Raw genomic sequence first — 23,688 nt, 5'->3', positions numbered from 1 at the left:
CTCTAACATCTCTGTTCATTAGTCTGCCGTACACACATCATAGAGCATGGTGTCCAAGGCAGGACGACCCGGAGGAAGCCACTACTCTCTGAAAAGAAAAACCTCACTGCACACCTGAAGTTTGCCAAAGAGCGCATTGATACTCCACAACACTGGGAAAATATTTTGTGGACTGGTGAAACTAAGGTTGAATTGTTTGGGAAGAACATGCAGCACCATGTATGGTGTAAAAAAAAAAGGGCTGCATACCAACATGAAAACATCCTCCCAACAGTCAATTACAGTGGAGGGAGCATCGTGATTTTGGGCTTTGTTGCCTCTGGGTTCGGACAGCTCAACACCATGAAGGGGAAATTGAATTCCCAAGTTTATCAAGGTATCTTAGAGGATAATGTCAGGGTGGCTGTCTACCAGATAAAGCTTAGTAGAAGTTGGGTGATTCAGCAGGGCAATGACCCACAGAAAAACAAAGAAAATCCACCTGTTCGAATGGCCCAGTCAGAGCTCAGACTTTAACCCAATAGAGATGCTGAAGTCACTCACACCGGGCATCTACAGAATATGGCTAAGCCGAAGCAGCCCTGTAGGAAGAATGGTCCAAATTTCCTCCTGAACATTGTGCAGGTCCGATCAGCAGTTCCTGGAAGTGTTTGTTTGCGGGTTCACTTACTGTTTCCATCATCACTGTGAATGTTTATTAATGGGTGTGCTCAACAAAGACACAAATGATTGTAATTGTTTGTTTGTTCATGGCTTAAGCTCATTGTGTTTGTCAACACTTGTGACTTACCCATACAGAAAACCAGGTCATTCCAAAGGGTTCACATACTTTTTCTTGCCGCTGTGCATTGTACATGGTTTCCAGTTTTTGTGCCCAGCCCTGTAGACAGTATGCAGTAGAAAAGCGAATGGATTTTATGGGTGATGAGAAGGCCAACTGGTTTTAAGTTGAAGCAAACATAATTATGCTTTTATTCAGTGATTATCAAAATTCTTGGTAAAAGAGGGTCTAGGTGGTGTCAAAGATGTTTTTAAAGCCGAAATATTACTATTCTAAAATAGTGAGAAATAGTGTGAAAGTTTAGGAGGACTTATGGTAGAAGATGAATTAAGAAACTAATTTCCCTGGCCGTGACCCACACCACCAACACGAGGGCCTTACGGGTCGGTGACTGCCGTCATGCTGTGAGGCTCTGTGGTCACAGGCGGTGTTGTAACCTCTGGACACTGCTGCTGGGACAAAGACCTGGTGCCAGTGCCACTCCGGCCTTGTCCTCCACTCTCCAAGCTGTAGCCTCTGGCCCTCACTGTCTCCTTGGCGCTTACTGACACCCTGAACCTGCGCCAACCTGGCAAGCAAACACACACACACAGCAGGGAGAGGTCATAGTCACCTGCCTGTTACCTGCCTTTCTTTTGCACCACTACACATACGAAGCTCATACACACAAAGCACCACTGCATGTGGTGAAAATGCACTTCCTCATGTTCCGTTCACTTTACTACCCCAGGATTTATTGATAAGACGCTAAGCACCAAGATAAAAGATGGTCATTTTTACATATGAAATCTGATGTATCTGCATGTGTGTACTTGTGTGTAAATCCACAACTCTCTCTTTCCATCTCTATGTCTCTTTTCCCTGGATACCTAGACAGGCTCTACTCAGGGCCAGATCACATGATTGCTTTGGCATTATAAGGATGTGTTCACAGAGAAATTGGCAGAAGAGCACATTACTCCATATGGCCATTCTAATGATGAAACAGTATTTATCTTTAGACTGGAAAAAGTGATTACAAGACAGAGAACGTCACTAAAAAAATCTGTAATTGTTCATTATGGAACAAATAGGAATATTTTATAACATGGAAAATGGTTTAAATGGAAAATCTTTTAAGACATTTGGAAATGGGAAATGTATTTTTATCTTTTTATCTTAAGTTTAATGACAAGATGCACTGACAAGTTTTTAGAGGTCAGTTTCTCATTCTTTACTAATGTGATAGCTGTTGGGCTACATACATATGTTTTACCTTAACTGTGTATTCACACGCTTGCAACATTACTTTAGCACAGGTGGAAATAAGTGGGTGGGCTGGGTGGGATTAGTAGCATTCTGTAGCGGTAGCCTCCTCTAGAGCTCTCACTGTTACTCAGGATCCTTCATATTCAATGACAGTCATTCATACTGCAGCAGCCACATGTGCATGCTTAAAATGAAAAATGTATGTTATTTAGGGATCAAAGGATTTATATAAAAGTCAAATTATTATGAATGATTTTATGCAAATAGCAGAAAAATGAGCATGGCATACATAATCTGCACAGGCAGGACCCTCGAAGTGTGAAGAATAACAATAACAAAAAGCTGATCACCACTAAAACGTACACTGTATACTGCACGTTTCCACCCATCCACAGGTGCACAGAGTGTCAGGAAATTAATTGGTCTTGATGGGTGTAGATGAGGCTTTTGTTTACTGCCGAAAACATCAATATTTCATTAATTAATCATGTCAGATTTAAAGTCAAGGGCTATTGACAAAAATATCCAGTATCCACAGTTTAAATATCAATATCCATGTATTTGGAAGCTCATATTGATCAAACACTAACACAAACACATTTTTCAGGCTGGATGATTGATGCAGACAGTCGACCCAAGTTCAAGGAGCTGGCTGCAGAGTTCACTCGAATGGCACGTGATCCCCAGAGATACCTAGTCATCCAGGTAAGTAAATCTTGATGACGTCCTTATAAGATCTGGATTACATGATTTTCAGATGATTTTTTTTTATCCAATTGGCAAAAAAACAGAATTATGTATATATTGTATTGTATATATTGTGTTTTGTCATTTTCTGTTTTCTTTTCCAATTCATACAGAGTGTAGGGCATTAGTATATAACATTAATATTCATTACAAATACATTTTACTTTGCTTATTGCTTGTGTGTCATACCTTAAAATGATTGTGCTTGCGGGGCTTAAATTAGTCAGCAAATACAGCTAAGCTTTCATCATTAGCAGATGTCAAAATAATAATAACACAAATCTTTGGTTTAAGCTTTTTAATAAAAATAGAAATCGTGGAAAGATATTAGGCCAGTTAAGATGTAAAGGCTTTGAATATGACCGAAATACTAATACTAATAACCCCTGACAAACCAACACACACACACACACACACATACACATCAACACACAACTTTTCTCAGGGTGACGATCGCATGAAGCTGCCCAGTCCCAATGACAGCAAGTTCTTCCAGAGCCTCCTGGATGAGGAGGAGCTGGAGGATCTGATGGACGCTGAGGAGTACCTGGTGCCCCACTCCTTCAACATTCCACCACTGGCATACACTCCCCGCCCACGCATGGACTCCAACAAGGTATTTTGTTTTAGCAATCTCCCCACACCTTAAAAGCGCAGGTTGACAAATTGGGTTTTTAAGCTAAACACTCGCTGCATTTTAATTTTGATATTGACTGGACACAAAATGTAATAAACAATAAAATTGCACATTCCTCAGTTCCAGTAGCAGTGGGTTGTTTGAACTAATGGCTTTTTAATTCTTTTCAATGAGACATCTAATTAGTTTGGCTTTTTCTGTTAGCTATTGTTACAGAAACAGATGGCAGTGGTGATGTGAACAGTGCAGTCCTTAAATGACTGGCTCTTCTCATCCCCATGTGGAACTTTACAAAGATTTTTTTTTTTTATGTTCCTTACTAAGATCTGAGATCCATTTAGCCAGCTGACTGAACTGTGTTGCCATACATATGATCTTATTAGTACTCGTACTGTATTTAAAAGTGGAATCTCATACCCAACATGGTGGTAAAGTACGGTTGTTAATGGGTAATTTCAAAATGCTACTGAGGGTACCGGCCTCAAACTCGACTTCTGTAAGTTTCAGTTTGTCATTGAGCCAACCACAGCTATATCTTTGACTTATCTCGTATATTTGAACTAGATGTTCAGCTCCTGATTGAGGAAGATTTTAATGTCTCTAATCACAGATACTATCAAAGCTACTTTCCAAGCAGTCAAAAAAAATCATCCCAAGTGTATTGTTTGCTTCTGCATTTTTAAAGTGATAGCAAGTTTCTTAATTCACGTACATCTTTGGCGTAGTTTTCCGACACAAGTGATATATTAAAATTATTTGAATCTCAAAAGGTCCTGTTAGAATATTTTCTAAATAAAAGCATTGATTGCATCAAGTCTGAGTCCAGGAGACCCAAACATAAAAAGTGGTAAAGTATTTCATTCAAATCCTGTTCTGTCCAGTTAAAGTAACATTTTATACATTCAGACATTCAGGACATTCACTCTCTCACCACACCTCCAAGATCCAGAAAAATATTAAAGATGCTAGAAAAAAAAAGATTTTTGAAACAATTTTTAATTATTATAATCAAACATGTTTCACCAGCTGAGTCGATGCATAGACAGGTTTTTCCTGTACTGCATAAATGTGGCACAGACGTATGCACACTTATACAAAATGAAGCCCTTGCATTGTTTAATATTCAACTTAGTATGTTATTGTTTTTGTCTTTGCAGAATAAATTAGAGATTTAGTTGCGTATCTTTTCATTTAACATGCACCCTTGATTACCATTTCTTATTACCATTTCTTTCTGAGTGTAGCAGCAGGGTGACTGGCACAGACCCATGATGGGAAAGGAGACAGTTTAAAGTCATAGTAGTCATTCAGATCATTTAGATGGTTTATAAAGAGATATGGGGGATGAGTTTTCTCAGCGTGTGCTGCAGGACTGTCCTGTTCAAGCACAAAAAACTGAGATCTTGAAACTGAACCCACACAGCTTCTCAGTTTCACTCTCATCTCTCATCCTGCTCTCTCTTTCTCTGTCTGTTTTCCTTGGTCTTTCTCCATTGTGAAACTACAGTAATTGCCTTCTTCAAAATTGGGATTTGCAGCCAGACTCCCTCTGTTCTTCAACTGTTCAAATGTTCATCGTCTTTCTTTGGACTTAAATCTATCACAAAACCAGTCACACAGCCAGGCAACTCAGCCATTTTGTATTCCAATATCCCCCTGTGTTTGTGTCAGAATAAAAATGCCTGCTGAATGCCAATGAGAGAAATGACTTCTGTTCCAGTTCAGTTTGGTTCATTTCAGAAGGCTGTAAGATTATTTATTTGCATAATATTTGTAAAGTTATACTCTACCGTTTTTGTCCTTTCTCATTAGGGTGGATGCTGAATTAATTTGATTAATTTCATACAGTTACATTCATCCACATAGATAATGTAAATTACTGTAATAAACTCAATTATTGCAGCAAACAAAGTAAAATATTTACATACAAATACAATCTTCTCTTGAGTTGTAAAGCATAGCTAAAAGGGCTTTTTCCAAATTCACACATTGTTATCACAACCTTAGGAACTGTCATTATTAATATGCATCGTGGTGCCTAACAATGAGAGTTTGAGAGTTCAGAATTGTATTTGACCATGAAAACAATTCAGTTTAATGGTGACCAAAACATTGGGCATGGCCTCAAGCACCTTGTGCTCTCACAGGGGAACATTTTAATGGGGGCACTTTACTTGACTCTGCTAAATGCTCCAGTGTGATGTTTTACTTCACCACAGTTTACATTGTCTCCACAGTGGATGAATTAAGTCCATGATGGTCTTCATGGTCAGGATTTGAGAAAATAATATGATTGTGACCTTGGTGGTTGACTTTAATTGCTTCATCAATAATTTGTAGTAGTAGTTTTTTCCTGTTGTGCTCAGGTTAGTGATGGTATTTTCTGTTACAATACAGAGACAAGAGGGGAGGAAGGAGGAGGAGGTGTAAATGAGGACTGAGAGAGGGTGATTTAGTAGATGTAGTTACAGGGGAATGAGAAGACAATGTGAGCTCTTGAGCTTTGACTAATACCTCCAGGCTTAAAGTGTAGACTGCTGAATGAGAAAGTATGGAAAAATTGAATAGTGACAGACAGACAGGGAAAAAAAGATACTGATGCTTCAAGTGGCATATAACTAGGGTTTGACCAGGACTTGCCAGTAGTCACACTTTGGTTTGAAAGCTGATATTTGCTGCTCATTTTGTGCTGACACGTATTATATTATGAAAAGTTTACTGTCAAAACAAACACCACAAATTAATAGTAGTCAGTGTTTCTACTATCAGTGACTACCCCATCTGTAATTTCTAAGAAAAGGCTATTGGGTTCTGATTCTTGGTACAGGCCTTGCTACCACTGTTTTAAGGTCTACATGATGATGAATAACCGGGGAATGTGTTAAATAAAAGTGCTGATCTGAAGAGGGATTTGAACCTGCAACGTAATTCACAGACCAGAAATCCAGGAACTTCAGTCCCTTTTGCTGTTCTTTCATAGTGTGTTTAAGGAAAAATAACTATAACAGGAAAATAAGATTTTCTGCCTCTAATAAGATTACAGACTTCTCCGACATCATGTTAGGGAAAGTAAGTGATGGAAGTGAAACAGAAAACAAAGCACTTGCTGGAAAAATGCGGGAACAAAGATAAATCAGAATGAAGCTCCCACTGAGGTTCTAGAAAGCTCTTTTTTTGTTATGAGCATAGACACAAATGCACACAGCAGGGCAGGGCTGATATGGCTACTTTAAGACTTTGCTGCATGGAGCCTTTTAATTAAAAACCTTTTAATTAAATTGTCCTTGGCAGTCATGCTGCCATATCATTGTTTGGCACTGCTGTTTGTCTCCCCTGCCTGTCATATTGAAATATTACTGATGAACAATGGTACAAAGAACTTGGAATTCCACATTTTATGATTCATAATAATTTTGTAGGGTACTTTTATTACATTTCTATTAATAATTTGAATTTTATTTATTTCTTTGTTTGCATATTGTTTGTTTTGTGTACTTTTGTGCTTCACTAGTAACTCAAACTAGTTTGTAGACCAACGTCTGGACAACACACAATCATCTCGTCACTTGGAGAATAAGCTGAATTTAGCTGAACTTCACCCTTGGAAGCACAGAAAAAACTATAACTCTCCCCACTTGCATTTGTCTCATGGGATTTGCTTTTCCTTGGCAAATTGACACTCTTGTAATTCAGTCTTCCATGTCTGCAACTCTCTCCCTCCTCCCCCTCTACCTAGAACCAGTTTGGCTACCAGGACCCCAGCTTCAGCATGGAGGACATGCTGGCCACCCTCCCCAGAGTGGTCTCTGTTCCACCTGTGTCTGGGAGCTGCCTCCCTCCACAGGACCTGTCCTCAGGGGGGCAAATTGGTGGTGGATTTGGGCGTGGCAATCAAGAAGACCCTCGCTGCAACGGCACCCTGAGGAAGCAGGCCTCCCCACGGTCAAACACCCTTGGGGTTGGCTCAGCTCTCACTGCAGGACAAGGTAAAAGAGAGTGTTATCTGTAAGTTGTGGAAACTTGGAGGAATAGTTATCTCCGCACTAAGTGTGAGTGTATACATGTGTCCTAAACCAAACCAACAGGAGAGCAGAAGATAGTGTGAGACCGATGGATATTGCAAGGGCCACAGGCATCTGCATCTGTTATCAACTGTGTTTACATCAACACAGTATTGTAAAAATTGTCATTGCTATGAGTAAAGCAATATTCTGATAAACCATTTTATATTCCTCTTTGTATCTGCAAAGTTCACACAACCAGGCACTTGACTGAAAATATGACAATGTGATACAGGAGTTCCTGCTGAAGGTAACGCTGAATGGTTCTGCAGATATGATCGTCCAAAAGTGTAGTCTCACTGACACTTTGATTAAAGCTACCAAAATATGGACATGAATCAGTCACACAGTCAATATAATGTCTTCTGCAGGACTTTTAATGTGATTTTTTTTGCATTACCAGGTAATTGTAACACATATTCTATGGATGGATAGACATTTAAACAAACATATTGTTAATTAGACAAATGAGTCATTAGTAATTGTAGTACTTTTAGTTTTAGTTAATTGTATTATTCATTTAATAATGTATATATGACCTTTATGCTTTTTCCTCCTTAATTACCCTCTTTTACTTTTCCATGCAAAAATTCAAATACTGTATGGAAACAGTTGGTATTAGCATAATAAAAAAACATGAACTATTACCTTAACACATGAACTATAATTTGTGCAATAACAAATCAGTGAAATCCACATTAAAGTGAGCTCACTGGCTTCTTTGACAGACCTTATCTGCTGTTTCCTCATTGGTATTGCACGGTGAAGGTGGATCACTCACCAGTGTAGTAGAGGATTTGAGAGATGAGAACAACAGACTGAGCTCATATCTAGCAGGTGTCTGGCAATACCAAATCACATATTACAGCTCTCAGGCAGCAGGGCAGAAGAAGCAGCAGTGGCAGCTTCTAGTTCTTTTGACCACTGAGCAGTACTTTTATGCCTACTTTCCAGATTTGTTTGGCCAGAAGGAGAATGAAGCCTTAAATAAGCATTATGAATATATGTGTATCTACCTGCTGTGCATTTGTTTGGGAGGGGTGGTACACAGTAAGAAGTAAAATGAAAGGGTACGAGTTTGCCATATCACTGATGGCTCTATTGAGGCACTGGTATTGATCTATCTGTTGTCAAATCCCCAGAAAAATACAAAGTTCTTGAGATATTGAGCTTTAGCTAAAGCCCTGCCCCATAGTGTAGTCACAAGACAAAACAGTTATGGTAAACAAAAATGGATTGCACTGAAAATGCAAGGTGCTTGTTTATTGGTGAACATGACTTGCATTGGAAAGGAAAACACAAATTTACTAGATTCGACAAATCTGTGTCCAGGATCCTCTTATTCATGGAGACAGGGTTTGTAAAGTAACATATTTCAAATTTCTGTCGTGCCTCCTTTGTTTCTTTTTTCTTCTCAAGGTGGAGGGGAGGACAGTGGACAGCGTTACAGTGCTGATCCAACAGGTCTTTTAGCAGAACGAGGACCAAAGGGAGACAAGGACCAGGATGGCTACATGACTGCCATGAGAGACAAGAACAACCCAGGTTACTGAAAGTTTTGAGAACTATTGTTCAAGTTAATGGATGTTTGGCTGGAGGGTAACACTATCTCCTTTTTGTTTTCAGACTATCTCAACCCTGTAGAGGAGAACCCCTTCGTCACACGTCGGAGGAATGGTGACGCCCATGCAGTGATTGATGGAGCAGGTTGCCACACCCTGCACATGGCTGGAGCTGCTGTTGCCCCCAAGAGCCAGTCCACCCACAGGGACGATGAGTATGTCAACGAGCCACTGTACCTGAACACCTTCCTTAACCCTGGGGACAAGAACGGATTGGCTGGGGCAGTCTCCATCTCTGGATCCTCTGCTGCCCAGTCAGTATCGCAGACAGTCAACCCATCAACATCAAGCCACACCGTCTCATCCACTGGATATGTGGTACCTCCTGGCCACCTCCCCCACCCATCATACCCATCACACACCCTGCATCCAGGGCATTCAGGACACGCTCTGCACTCAGGCATCACCAGCAGCACCATCATGTTTGATAAGAAAGGCAAGAAGGCCACTTTTGACAATCCTGAATACTGGCAGCACAGTCTTCCCCCAAAGTCCTCACTGCACAACCCTGAGTACCTGCAGGACTGCAGCACACGCTTCTTCTACCGGCAGAATGGACGCATTCGCCCGGCTGTGGCCGAAAACCAGGAATATTTGTCCGAGGCCGCTATGAAAGCCGGTAATGTTTTGCCACCCCCTCCATACAGACAGAGGAACACTGTGGTGTAGTGACCCGCCTGTAGCACAATGGAGGGATGAATAGAGGGATAAGGGTGCAGATAAATGGACTGTGAACAGTCCTTTCGTTTTCTTGCAGTACTTCTCAACCTGGGTTCTCCTTGCACCCTCCCTGAACACTTCTCTCTATTATATCTGATTGCAAGTCTTTTATTCTCACTCTAAGGTTCTGCCTTTTCTTGACAGGACCACAATAACAGTGGCTGACAGCCTCACTTGACACTCAAACCATCTTTTTTAGCTCCATCCTTGGCGCCTAAAGCAGGTAGACACATCTCTTGGAGGTTGGTTCTGTTCTGGAGCAAACTGACCTGGCATCTTTAGGACAACACAATCAAAGATTGAAATCAGATGCTTAATAGAATAAAAATGAGAAATAAACAGAGGTTTGCCCAAAGAGAGGATTATTGCCATGACCTGACATGAATTATGATTGCTTTTCTTTATACGCCCATAAATTACTGTTCACCATTTCACCATATTTGTTTTACCTCATTTTCCAACTAGCTAGATGAACACATTGCAGTATGCACACATTGTTATTGTGTGTGTATAATCTGTCAAATGGCACATTCACATGGAGTTATGTCGTAACTTACCAGCAAACCCGCAGTCATACTGAAGAGCCCAGATGTGGCTTGCATGCCTGCCCACATGCTTCTTTGACTGTTACATGTTTTACATCTTGCTGCACCAGTAATGGAATTCAGACACTTATCACACACAGCTCATATCATACCTACAACATGTTAACATGCCAGCAGCCTTGACACCACCAGTAATATCTATACATTAATTCATAAGTAAATACACACACGCTGACGGATAAGAATGCTACAACTTGAAATATATTCTGGAGGAGAGGCTCAATTGACCTTGTGCAGGAATACAGCAGGTGTCGATAATGGAAGTCAGTGATGCAGTGCAGAAAAAGGTTCAACAGGAAAGTAAATGTCACCACAGGTTTATGGAATGTGTGATATCACCCAGTATTTGGTGGAGAGCATTCGACAGATTATTGGCATGGCTAGAGAGGGATTTAAAAGGTTGATCGCTCAGAAGATGACCCTTATCTTCCTACGCTGAGATCCCTCCTGTCCTCTTTCTTCCACACCAATCCAATCCGAAGAGCCAGCAAACCATCCAGTTCAATATCACCTTCGTAAGACCGTTGTAAGCAGCATCGTGACTGACATAACCAATGGTAACTGCAACACTAGGATTGATCTTTCAATGGAAATGGTGCCTGGGGATGGACAACTCTTTTTAACAGGGCAAGGAGCATGATTGTGGAGAACATTTAAACAGGCCACGAGGGAAAGATATAAGTGTTTAGAATATGGATCAGAGCTTGGTTTTTGTTGTTTTTCTTTGTTTTTAGGCATCAGGGATCTATTTACTTTGTCACCTTGTCTTACAGAAGATGTGCTTAATGAAGGACAGGGTAAACAGCACAGACACCCAGCCACAAAAGAGCACTGTGGAGATGACAAAGAGGCTAACCCTGCAGAGCTGTAAATAAGCCAATTACATGTCATTACCAGATAGACATAATCCCAGAAAAAGGCTCTGTGGACCGAGCTGTGTCTGAAATGTTTAAGTACATCAAAAGATGAGGATAAAAGATTTTTTTCTCACCTCTCTGTGTTAATACTATTGTATGTCATAAAAACAGATGATTATCTTTGACCACGTAGTCACGACTACAGGGCCTTGCTCTGTCTCTTAGGGTTAAAGTGGTTCAGGAGGAGAGACTGTCAGAACTGTCTAAAGAGGCCTCCTCCACATTTTTGCCATGGAACAGTACCAGAAAATGGGACACTTTCTTTTGTATTGGTGTTTGACATTAATGGTGTGACTTTACAAGTTATCTCTGAATCTACCGATGGCTAGCTTTATGTACTCATACAATACTGCCAGATGCCACAGTAAGCTCTGATGGAGACCAGTAGCATCTGTCATCAAATGACTTTGAAGCCTAATTTAGGCCTGGGTTGATAATTTAATAGCACTTAATGCTCTGGCACAGCCAAATGACTTTGCTGTTATTCTCGCTCTAAGCGGCAGTTCATTCAATTTTTTTCATTATGCTGCAACTATAATTTACAGTGAGACAATGGTTTCAACTGCACTGGGGCATCATGTTATTTCTTTTATTAGGCATTTTACCAACAAAGGCATATCCCTCTACCCTCTAAAGAATATCATAATACTCATAGGGTTGGGCAATATGATGATATACACTGTAAGAGGATAGAAATTTGTTTTCAATACCATTATGGTCTATGCTATCCCTTTAAAATCTGCAGTTTACTAGACTATTAAGGGAACTGTTGATTTACTGGAATTTTTGCACCAATGTGAAGAAATACCTTGATTTTTGGGGGGTATTAAAGGGTAATCCAGTGATTCAAGCTCCACAAACACTGGATCCTACATTCCCCAAAATGGAGCTTGACATCTACTGATAAACTTCCTGATTCCTAAATACCGACTTTTTTCAAACTGCAAACCTCTAGTTTGTAATGTAGGTTTTCTGTTAAAAAATCCTAAATTAGGAAAACCCTGATGACACCATTCAGGGTATCAGGGTTATTTTCTCAAACTTTAGAAAGCTCCCTCCAGAGCCACAAAAGATGTTGTACAACTGTTTTCACAAGCTGAGTTTCCCTCTTTGTTACAAGTAAACTAAACATCATGTGAAATCAGTGGTGTGCCCCTTTAACTAAAATCAGACATTCCCATCTGGTTATTATATCTATAGTTACAAAGTTTCAACGTTAATTTTCCAGGAAATGTACTACATCACCATATAGTGATTTTGCAACATGAATCAACCAATACTTTGATAGATGATTTACTTCATATCGCCCACCCTAAGTAATAGGTGATAATACCATGAAAAATTGAGACCGACTAATGCCTGTTTATGTCTTACTGCTGACATACCAGTACATAACCACTGTTACACAACCTTGTGCCTCAACATTGAAAATACTGGGTAGAGGGAAGATTCAGACAAGCAGTGCTGATGATTTATGGTCCAAAACACAGATGTTGCCCTGGCACAGTGTTTTCTCTCCCTCTCAGGTTTTATGGGGAATAATAATCATCCAGTTGAGCTCCAGCTGAGGCACAAGTTACCACCTCATAAAGGGACATCAGACTTATTGAAGTTGAAGAATAATGGTAAACAGATTAGTGCCATAATACCACAATAGATAGGTAGGCTTTAAATGGTCAGTCTTGACGTTGGCACTGTGTTAAGTATCACTTTGGCATTGACATTTCTCTGTTACTCACCTCATTTAGCTGTGCTAGATCACACCCTCTAAGATTGTGATTGTTCTGCTGATTTACTTGTGTAAGCTCACACTTAGCGTATGGATACATTCTTTGTGTAAATGTGTGCAATGAAAGTGTTCTCTTTGTTTTTCGAGTTGAAAGTCAGTTATATAAGTCTATTTTTACCATCACCCAAAAGGTATTAGTTGTAGTGCTTGTAGACTACTGTATGGCCGTGTGTTTAAGTGCAATGACAGCAGTGGAGAGTCACCAAAAGGCTCCGTAATGGATCTCTGTGGAAAAATAAAGCCAATCTACACAAGGAGAAAACCTTCTGGTGCTGTCAGCTAGCAGGCATCACAAGGGGCTTTTAGCTTTTTGAATGCAAAGTCATCCACTTTCGCTTGTTGTTCTGTGGGGAAATCATGTTACCCAACGTCTCACCCAGTGCACCAGCTGAGAAACCCTGAACGACAGGCAATAGGCTGTAATCCTGCAGCGAGGTTAAAACTAAGGTATTAGCATTCCAGAAATGTTACTCGACCAATGCATCAATGTTACAAAAGCTAGCAGGAGAGAAGGTACAAGTACACTGTAACTGGCAGAGGAGACCAGAGTTGATTGCCATTCTTTCTTTCTCCTCAGAGGTGACTGTAGGATTGTATGTAGCAAACACTGTTCTGCAGCTGAAGCACTGAAAACTGAAAAGCAGCTATGTTTGGAGTGAATATGAACAAAGACCAAAACGATATGTATGGGAGAAGTGATAGTGGTCAAATGTTAACATGAGTCATATTTTCATGTGAAAAGTTATCATGTTGCTTTGTAAAAGTAAGCCTCGTAGGTACAGAAGATATTTAAAGGAGCACAATTACTCTCAATACTGACTGCTCACCCAGAAAATCAGCCTTACAGTAACAGAACAGTTCTATATATTTTGTGCTATTACTTTTGTGTTTTGGGTTTACTCTATTTTAAACATATGTAATCATATGTGTTGTAAATGGTGTGTAAAGTTTTGTTTTTACTCTTGTTTTTGCTCTTCAGGGTCTCATTGTGAATTTTTTGATATGCAGTTTGAAGGTTTCATCATCTTACGTCTGTCATGTTCTCTAATCAACTACAAAGCAATTATTAGTGGTGTCCCAATTTCAGGGCTGGATGTTTGCCCTTCAGAGTAACTGAAGCCCAGCCTGAACCTGCATATTGTTGCCAAATGAGACTAGAGTAACAAAGACCAAAACTGATGTGTTCAGGCGCTCCTCATCAGGTTTTTGTCCTGTTTCTCACCAAACAATTGCCCTCAGACAGCATATGACATTTAAATACATGTGGGACCTTATCTACTTTACACCTTATCTAACTTTACAGTACAATTTAGATACAAGTTCATAGTTGGCTTCGCTTATTTTACACCTTGCAGTGACTTTTTCATTGGTTAGCTAATGTGATACGATAATCAGTGATAGATCAGCTGAAAAGAAAATATCTGGTAAGTGACATGGTCACATGACATTTCCCAGTTTTACAAGTTGACAAGGACAGCCTGACCACTCAGGTTAAAAACACAGTGGCACACAGTGACTTGTGGGATATAGAAGACTGCAAATGATAAACCAGCTGTGTCCTCCAAAGCAATGGCAGACTTAGTTTTTCAGGCACATTCTGTGAGACCTTTGAAATGGGACAGACATATCCTGCCCAGAAATGAGGACTTCGGAGGGTCCAGCTCGTGAACTGGAACAGAGTGACTATATTTATAGTGAGTGCTCTATTTTCTCTTTTCAATGCTTTGATTAATCATATCATGAGGATGTGTTTTCACAGCAGAAGTAAAGTCCATCCACCTGTGGTCTAATAGGTCTTACAGTATTGGATAAACTCATATTACATCTCAGAGGATATCTATTAATTATTCAATGAGAAACTGTTTTGTACAATGCATCATCAAACAAAGTACACATAAAGCAGCTGACAAACACATATTCTACCATTGTAATAGAATCAAACTGTGTATGGCTGTCATATTCTGATTTTACTCTGATTCATATGTGTATATTCTACAATGCCATGAAGGGAGAGCTGACAGTGGTTGAGTAAGCACAGTTTACTATGTATTGAATTGATGGTAAAACTGTAAAATGGAATTAATAATTGTCTTTTAACCAAATGATGAAGACATTAAGATAATGGGTTACTCAACAGTTTTACCATTGTTAAAAAATAAATAAAAAATAAATAAAAAGTGGATAGTATTTTTATAGGTAGGTTAAAAAAAAGTGGCCAGGTGCATCTGTAAATAGAAAAACTGCTTCTTTTTTCCAGCTGAAGCTTTTGTTTGTTTGTTTGTTTTCTTTTGTTTTTTTCTCCTTGCATCATTGCATTTTTGGTGGTCTACTGTATCTTTTTTTTCTTTAAGGAATATTTTTTCTGTATGTATATAAATATATATACAGTATATATATATATATATATTCTGTAAATGTTATTTGAAGAGTGAACTATGACTTTAAAAACGCTTGCAGGGTCTCTTGTCACCCCCACCCCATCATTTCCCCTGTGATTGTGTGATTGTGTTTTCAGCACAACTTGGTGGATTTTGTGTTTCAACCTCTGCTCTTGCTCACTTTGTAGGAGTGAATTTTTTTCTGTTTTTCTACTGGGTTTATTATGCCCACACTACCCTCCATGCTTCTCTCAGTATTATCCACATCTTGAGATTTTTTTTAAGATTTTGTACACTCTTAAGATGCTGTTGCAAAACTAATGAATATTCAATATTTAATCCCCCTTTTCTCTCAGTATTTTCCTAACAAATGTTAATCCACCAGTGTCACTTTACACTTTACCTTACAGTTTTGAGGACCTTTATTGTATTTCCTTGAGTAGTTTAATTTCTATTTCCACTATCCAGCTCTTCATCCATTGGTGGCAATACTGATTGAATGGTGTAGCAATATCATGTCGCAGTGCTGACGTTTGAGAAATCGACTGGAAGGGTTAGGTTTGTATGGGTTGGACTGATCATTTAAATCACTGATATTTGCTTGTTCTGAAAAGGTTGATAGGTACTACTTTGGCATCATCAGGATTTAAATGCTCACTGTTTTCTGGAAATCACAGTGTTACAGGAAGCAATTGTTTTCATTTAATGGGATCTTATCAGGACTTTTTGGGATTTTGGCCCTTATGTCACTTTACCTAATACTTGACATGGGGACTGGTACCAAAATCATCAGAGTGAGTTATTTTCATTGTAGCATTGTAGCAAATATGGATGCACAATTTGACAACTGAAATATACCATTAGTTGTATTAAATATTTCAGTTGTAAAGCACCCAAGCACAGCTTGAGTTGTTTATGCAGCAATTAAGGCAGTTTTCAAAATTCAAGATTTTAACCAGTATCTATTTAACTTTGGATTAATTAAATGTTGTCATAATGATAATATATTGTCTATCAACTACAGAATACTAGGCTTATTGTACACTTACCATTGCAAAGTGCTGCCTTGCATTTGATGATTTTGGTGGCAATCCTGTTGTTTTCCGATATCCAGCATTTACATACAGAGTAAAGTGGTCATTTTGGCAAGCTCCTCAAAAGTCATTGAATCTGTTTAAAAGTAAGTTGAACTGTGGAAGAAAGTATCTTCTGTCATGAAAATTAACATAAATTATCATTTCTTCATATCATCTCATCAGAATGATTGAGAACTAAGTTTTATAGACCTTGTCACACATTACCAGTTTTAAATGTTTCTTTTCACTGGTTAATTGACACATGTCCCAAACTAGAACATTTAAATACGTATTCCCTCTGTTTTGTTACATGAATCTGTCAAAACTATATTTTTAATTCAATATGAATAAAGATCAGTCAATATTTAATGATGGATTGCACTCATTTTTCTAGGTTTTACCATTGCTTTAAGTGTTATTATGAAGTGGTAAAATGAAAGTTACAAATACGAATTCTCGATGACTGCCAGAGGTGGTGCTTTAAACACAGGATCTTCCGTCTTGTGCAGGCGCAGGTCAACGGTCAACAATATCACTCGTGGCCCCGGATGACCTGAGAGAGGGTATATCTTCTGGTATCATCAGGGAAACTGTTCCTACAGAATCTTCTTGCAAGTTCATAAGGATTCTGAGTGACTGAACACTCTGGCGGTCATTCAGGATTCATAGAACCGTAGTTACATTCATAACTTTTGTTTTATTTCATCCCTCTTGACCACCAGAGGCCGTGCTTTGAGCATTGGATGACTAATATGAACAAAGTCACAGGGAATCGCAAGCACATACCTAACAGCGTAGATGCAGAGGAACTCGGCAGGAGAACCACATCCTGTGAGGTGATGACATTCACCATGTGGAACCTAGAGAATGTACTTGGTGATGCCCACGAAGCTATGGCACATATCGCCTCCAAGGACACTCCGACTCAGGGCGTGCCCGTGACATGGCAAAAAGAGTTTCCACCTTTTTTCATACTGTAAGAGGGCTCCCCTGGTGGAGGCTTGTGACTGGAGAGGAAGTCTGCAGCCTGGTTCCTCTCTCCCGGTAAATACATCACCCACAAGCTGGTCAGCTGGGGTGCTATCCATGTCAATAGGTCTGAGAATGCCCTAAGTAAGTGTGCAGATTTGGTGCCCCCCTGATGGTTGAGGAGGACAAGTACATCCTTCTCCCTAAGGTATGGCAGGAAGTGCTTGAAGGTCATGTGCACAGCCTCTAGCGCATTGACATGCTCTGCACAGTCATGAGCAGACCATTGCCCTCGGACTGTCCTGTTCTGCCACACTGTGCCCAGGAAGGTGGATAACTCCTGGTTCAGGGCTAAAGCTTTTGCCAGGTCCCTGATGATGGTCATTCTGACCTGGCTGAAAGCTGGGGGCTGACATTGGAATTGGAGTTTTTACCCATGGGCTAAGGTAGAAACTTCCCATGGGTCTGATGTGTGAGCAGCCCAGCATCTGAGTTGCTGCTGGGAAAATAACCAGTGAAGATAAAGGTGGTTGGAAGGGCAAGCGAGCAAGGGCTGCAAAAGTCATGGAGTGACTTCTGAGCAGCGGGGGGCCATGGTCCACGGTAGCTACTGGTGTGGGATGATGGTGGTGGTAGGGAGAGGGAGAGGGGGCCAACCGAGGAACCCCTTGGCCTGCCAGGAGGGGGGCACAGGTCTGTGGAGACCCTAGAACTGTCGTCTGGTCTTCTCTGCATGGATGGTATGATCTTGTGTCTCTAGAGCTGCTGAATTGAACAGCTCCCTTGGTTTCATAGGGACACTGTGGAGGGTCCTCCTGCAGGTCTCCATCAGAGGTGACTGCGTGAGCCAGACCTAGCGGAGAATCTGCGCCAAGGTGGACATTTGGCGTCCAAGCTCTCTGGACATAAAGGCAAAGGCCTAAAGTGTAGCCTTGCTGAGTCTGGTGATGGAAGCTAAGGCAAGCATGAGGTGAGAGAGGGAGTTGCAGATCCAACCCATGCATGCTGCTGCATCATAACCCCTCTTACATCACCCGAGACTGCCAACATGCAATCCAGGCCAAACTTCACTGCATCCTGCATGGCAGTCAAGGATCGACAATCTGAGAAATGATGGAAGCATCTTCTAGTGTCCAGCCCAGCGCGCATGCAGCTCCCTCGAATTCTCTTCTGAGGGGGTAACAGTAAAGGTGGTGGGGGCCAGCCTGCATCTGAAAAGGGTACTAACAGGCGCTGGGCCTGGTGGCACGTTCCAACTGCAGACGAGCTGGGGCCATGCACATGACAGCCCTGATAGAGCTGGTCCCTCATCCAGGGTCTGAGGAGTGGGACACCCCTTACTCCTCGTCATCATGAAAGAGGGTGACTGAAGCCGCCACTGAAACACCACATTTCTCTGGGTACAACTCAGGCATGGGCAGAACAGGTGTCTCTGCACAGTCTGTGTCAACACCAGGATGGAGGGTCAGGAGAAGAGACTTCATTTGGGACAGCTCAGCTGATTGTTGCTCCATGTGACAAGAGGGTGTACCCTTCTCAGATTTAGCCCTCTGCAGCTGCCTCAACCTGTTTACGAGAGTGATGGGTAGGCTGAACTGGTCTGTGCTCCACCTCTGCCAGCCTGGCAGCCCGCAGTGCCTATGACATGAAGCTGCAATTCATGCAAGGAGGTTCTGAGAGGCCTTCCCTCTGGTGCTGAGACGAGAGGCTGTGCCATGCAGGCACTACAGTAATGGGGGGTCAACATAGAGGTAACTCATGTAAACACCCACCAGAGACACTGTATGTACACTGCAAGCTGGAGCAAGAGTACTGCACCCACTAATAAAAATAGATAGATAAATAGTATACAAGGGGTATACCCCAAACTGATCACAGCGGAAAACCAATGGATCTGTGTTTTACAAGGAATTCGAATGTCAGCGCTTGATCACCTCTTATTCTCAGTGTCATTTGAATGATAAAAATATCCCATAATTTTTAATAAACTGTCTACTCACATTTGCTTGTAGTTTTGCAGGAATAGCAGAAGTGAGAAACGAGGTGCACATAAGTCATTTAATGTTTCTTTCCATGTGTGATTGGCTTCATTGTGGCCATCTGTCTTTATCTCCCTCTAGATGGGATCCAGTGCTGCTTCAATTCTGCCCTTATAGTTTTGAGGGTCCTTTACACCTCCTTCACTTCAAATGTCAGCCTGTTCTCGAGTAGTTCAGCCAGACACATGGGAGTGTTGTGTAGCCTGTAGTCACAGCATGACATCTTCATTCTGCACAGATGAGGCCAGGCTGCAGACATCTCTCACCATTCAGCAGATTGTACCTGTAGGTAAGAAAGTACAAGGACTGAGACAGTGGCTCCATTCTGACCACCACAACCTATATTCTTCACACCATTTTTTCTCACATTAAAAACTACTCACACACGCAATCTTGTACACTTTCAGGAAAATCACATTCGAGCACCAATAATAAAGTGTCATTACTTCTGACAGTTGCTCGTGCATGATAGATGCATCTCTTTTCCAGCTGATGACATTTTATGGCATTATCATAGGAAATCCAATAACGAGATTGGCATCTTGGAGCCTTTGCCCCATGCAAAGTCAAATCACTTGCCTTAAGATGGTAATAGAGTGTGATCGAAACAATTTGTCACTGCCTCTCCTCTCACTCTCACATGCCAACCCGCCTTGACAAAGTGTATGGATTTTTACCTGATATGAGGGATGATCAGCACAGTTGAATGTAAATGATCTTAAATGTCTTTAGGTGAATCGATGGACTGGCGCTTCTCTGCAAATAAAAGTGAAGGCTCTATTTGACACTGCATTAATCTTTAGCATGACACCACAGCACAGCAAAACAATTTTACTGTCTACATGTTTCCATGTGCAGCTATTTTAATTTGTGCTGATGTAAACACTTCCACAGACAGAGGTTTAAAAACTGGCTGTGAGCCAGATCTGCAGTTTTGCTTGCTCCAGCAAGAAGTCATTTCTCAATGTGCTATTTGGTGTCATGTACACACTGTTCTCTGCTCCTACGTTTTTTCTCCGTTATCCCAGGTTAGTGAACCAATTGGCACAGCTACTAAAGCTGTACAACCTTCAGCAAAGATGAGACATGCTGTGGATGTTTCACCAAAGCAGATGGTTACATGTTGCGCAACAGTTTTAGACAATCACATCCAATCACCTGATGCAATCATACTGTAATGGTATAATTTAAAATGACAGCAAAGTGTAACACCAAGGCTCTGAAGCTTGTTCTGTCTTGTTCCTACTGTTTTGGCATTGCTATCTCTTTTACTCAGAGAGCCAGTGGTGAGGGCAGCTGCCTCTAAATCCCAGCATGTTGGCAGCCTGTGATTGAATGGACTGTACAAAGCCCACTAAGCAGTGTTGCGATCCCCCTTGAGAGCTTTCATTATGGAACAGCATATTGGATTCTCTTCACAGGCTGTCTATCTCTAGAGGCTACAATCTCTCCAGGAGTCCACACACACACACACACACACACACACGCACACCAAGCATCATACAAGACAACATGTAGACAAGTCAGTAGTAAATCCTGCCTGATTCTCAGTGAGTCAGGTTTCTTACAGTGCAGACATAATAAATGGATCCTCATAGTGTTACTGTGATGCTGCCAGTGGTCTATTCATGGATCTGCCAATAAGCATGAGTGCAGTTGCTCACACACACCTATAGGTTTACAGTGGGACGCAATCATACAGGATCAGTTTTAAGCTGCAAGGAGAGAGGTCTTTTCCAGTTGTTGTCAAGCAAGGTTTAGGGCCACAACATGGAACACTCCCTGATTTGAAAGGATTGACTACTGTCAATGGGGAATTAAATGTGGGTGGAATAGTTAAGTTAGGTACTTAACTAAGGTTACTTCTGGTGAACTTCTGGTGACATAATGTTTTGCGCTGCCAACCAATTATCAATCTATTTTTAAAAAAAACGCAAGCATGAATATTGTGAGAGCTGCATATAGCCTGACAGGTCAGTTTTCTGTCAGTTTGCCTCAGTAGCCAACAGCAGCACTGCAACAAAAAAAATCCCCACCAGCCCAAAAAGCATTTTCTCTGTAAATCACCCTGAATTGCAAACAAAGTCAGTCCTTGCTGTTTATATTAAAACCGAAAGATTTAATATCTCTAAAATGTGTAATATTTGTGAAATGTTATATCTTTGATACAGTTATGGGAAACAGAGCTCTTGTTTTATTATATAAAATCAGTTTAAAATGGTTATATTTCAACACAAACTGAAGAAACTATTTGCAATTTTTTTTATTTTTTTTTTATTTGATTTGGTTTGGACTGTGCCTAACATGGTGTCACAAACTGGGAAGAGATTGCTGGGAATTTTTTTCTTTATGGATAATTTTTCAATAAAGATTCGAAACACAGGAATTGGTATAAAAAACAGGTAAACGCAGGTAAAGTAACGGAGACTGTCAGTGTCAGGTTGTTCAAGAAAAACCTTACACTTTGTTGTGTTTTACAAGCAAGGATTAAAAGTAACCTTCTGACATTTTTACATACAAGCACCTGTGTTTATGTATATAGTCAGGACCTTGGATGTCGAATATGAACAGCTATCTGTACCTCTCTCTCTCTCTCTCTCTCTCTCTCTCTCTCTCTCTCTCTCTCTCTCTCCCTGGCCTGCTCCAGGGTGATGACGAAGGACACTATTGATTGTAGGGGCCACACTAAATAAAAGCCAGCACTTTCCTGCCCAGTTTGTGAATCGCACTTTGAAAGTCAGCAAGACTGACTATATACGAACACATACTGTAAGTGAGGCAGGAAGATCGCAGAGAAAACACACACATGAAATTATTAATGCTATTGTTTTTGCAGGATTTGTAGCTTTGCGCTCTCTGATGTCAGATAGTGGTGACTTCATTTTTTTGTTGCTGTTCCTAAACATGACTTATTATGTTTAAGGTGAACAATGCTTCACTCCACTCAGTTGAATTTTTTAAAAAGTAGCGTCTTCTGCTTTGTTCAGATAAAATTGTGAAAACTGAACTTAACTCCATGATGAAATATTGGAACTGTAACACTGTGAGAGTGTAGCTGAGCCAAGATGCTGTGAATCAACAGTTGACGTCCTCCTGGATCAGATGATTTTAACCTCATGGCCTGATGAGGGGGATAATTCGCAGAGCAGGATTTCAGAGTTAAGACTACAGTGCTTCATCCTAATGATACTGGTTTAAATGTGCCGGATAAAACCTGAACTATTGGGTTTTGGATTAGGACACAATCATGGTCGCTGACACTCCACAACAGCTTTTGTGGAGATGCTTCACAACAGTTTTACAGTGATCTTGTTAATTTGCTAATCTCATACTGAGCATCACCTGTTTGCTAAAATATTATTATTCATGGTGGTTTGGGTCCTTTAGGCAAAGATTCCCATCAGGATTAAGGTGGCTCACTCCTATCACTATCAGGATCAAGGCAAGAACACACACGTTCACCAGTGCATGTTCTCATATATCAGGTACATACAACATATAGTACGTCTGCCCTGTGACTCTGAGAAGTGTACAAGAGTGACTATCCTGTAAACATCTGCTCAGTATTTTTAAGGTTATGGTAATTACAGTTATTTATAATACTCATTTCAGCTTAATTTTAAAAGTCTAAATTTGATTACTGTTATTGAATATTATTTTATATGTGGCAAAAACGTGCACATATGTTTGTTATCTACACTTGGACTCAAGAGTGATAATAATCCCCACATGTTTTGGGCTCACAGTTGTGGCACTTCATGTTCATAAACTAGCCTTTGGGCAAGATACCGAACCTCAAATCACCCCTGATGGCTGTTCTGTCATTGGACGAGTGTGTGTTTGGGTGTTATGTATAAATGGGTGAATGTTGCAAGTGATTTGACTGGTCTCTAAGACTACAAAAGTGCTATGTGCAATTCATTTATGGCAGACACACAGGTAGATTTGAGGTCAAGGAAATGTTTGTGTTTGTCATAAGCATTTTGAAATATGTTCATGATAAGCTGGCAATAGTGGGGCTACATATTTTACTGTTCTGAAGCAAGGCACGCTGGAATCATTATATCAAGACACTGAATGCTTAAGTAGTTTCATGATT

General features: G+C 40.6%; 1 protein-coding gene across 1 annotated transcript in view; it reads left to right on the top strand.

Annotated features, from left to right (window-relative positions):
• The window catches only part of LOC111218871 (receptor tyrosine-protein kinase erbB-4-like), a 318,365-nt gene extending 308,415 nt beyond the window's left edge, over positions 1–9,950 (top strand). The window contains exons 24-28 of the mRNA XM_022741351.1: positions 2,637–2,734; positions 3,222–3,392; positions 7,150–7,399; positions 8,894–9,019; positions 9,101–9,950. Of these exons, the coding sequence (XP_022597072.1) occupies positions 2,637–2,734; positions 3,222–3,392; positions 7,150–7,399; positions 8,894–9,019; positions 9,101–9,765 (1,310 nt within the window). The 3' untranslated portion in view covers positions 9,766–9,950. The remainder of the gene's footprint in view (positions 1–2,636; positions 2,735–3,221; positions 3,393–7,149; positions 7,400–8,893; positions 9,020–9,100) is intronic.
• The last annotated feature ends 13,738 nt before the right edge of the window (positions 9,951–23,688 follow it).

This window comes from Seriola dumerili, unplaced genomic scaffold (assembly GCF_002260705.1).
Source record: "Seriola dumerili isolate Sdu_G_001 unplaced genomic scaffold, Sdu_1.0 BDQW01000052.1, whole genome shotgun sequence".
Classification (NCBI taxonomy): Eukaryota; Metazoa; Chordata; class Actinopteri; order Carangiformes; family Carangidae; genus Seriola; species Seriola dumerili.
This window is presented reverse-complemented; position numbering and strand designations above follow the sequence as displayed.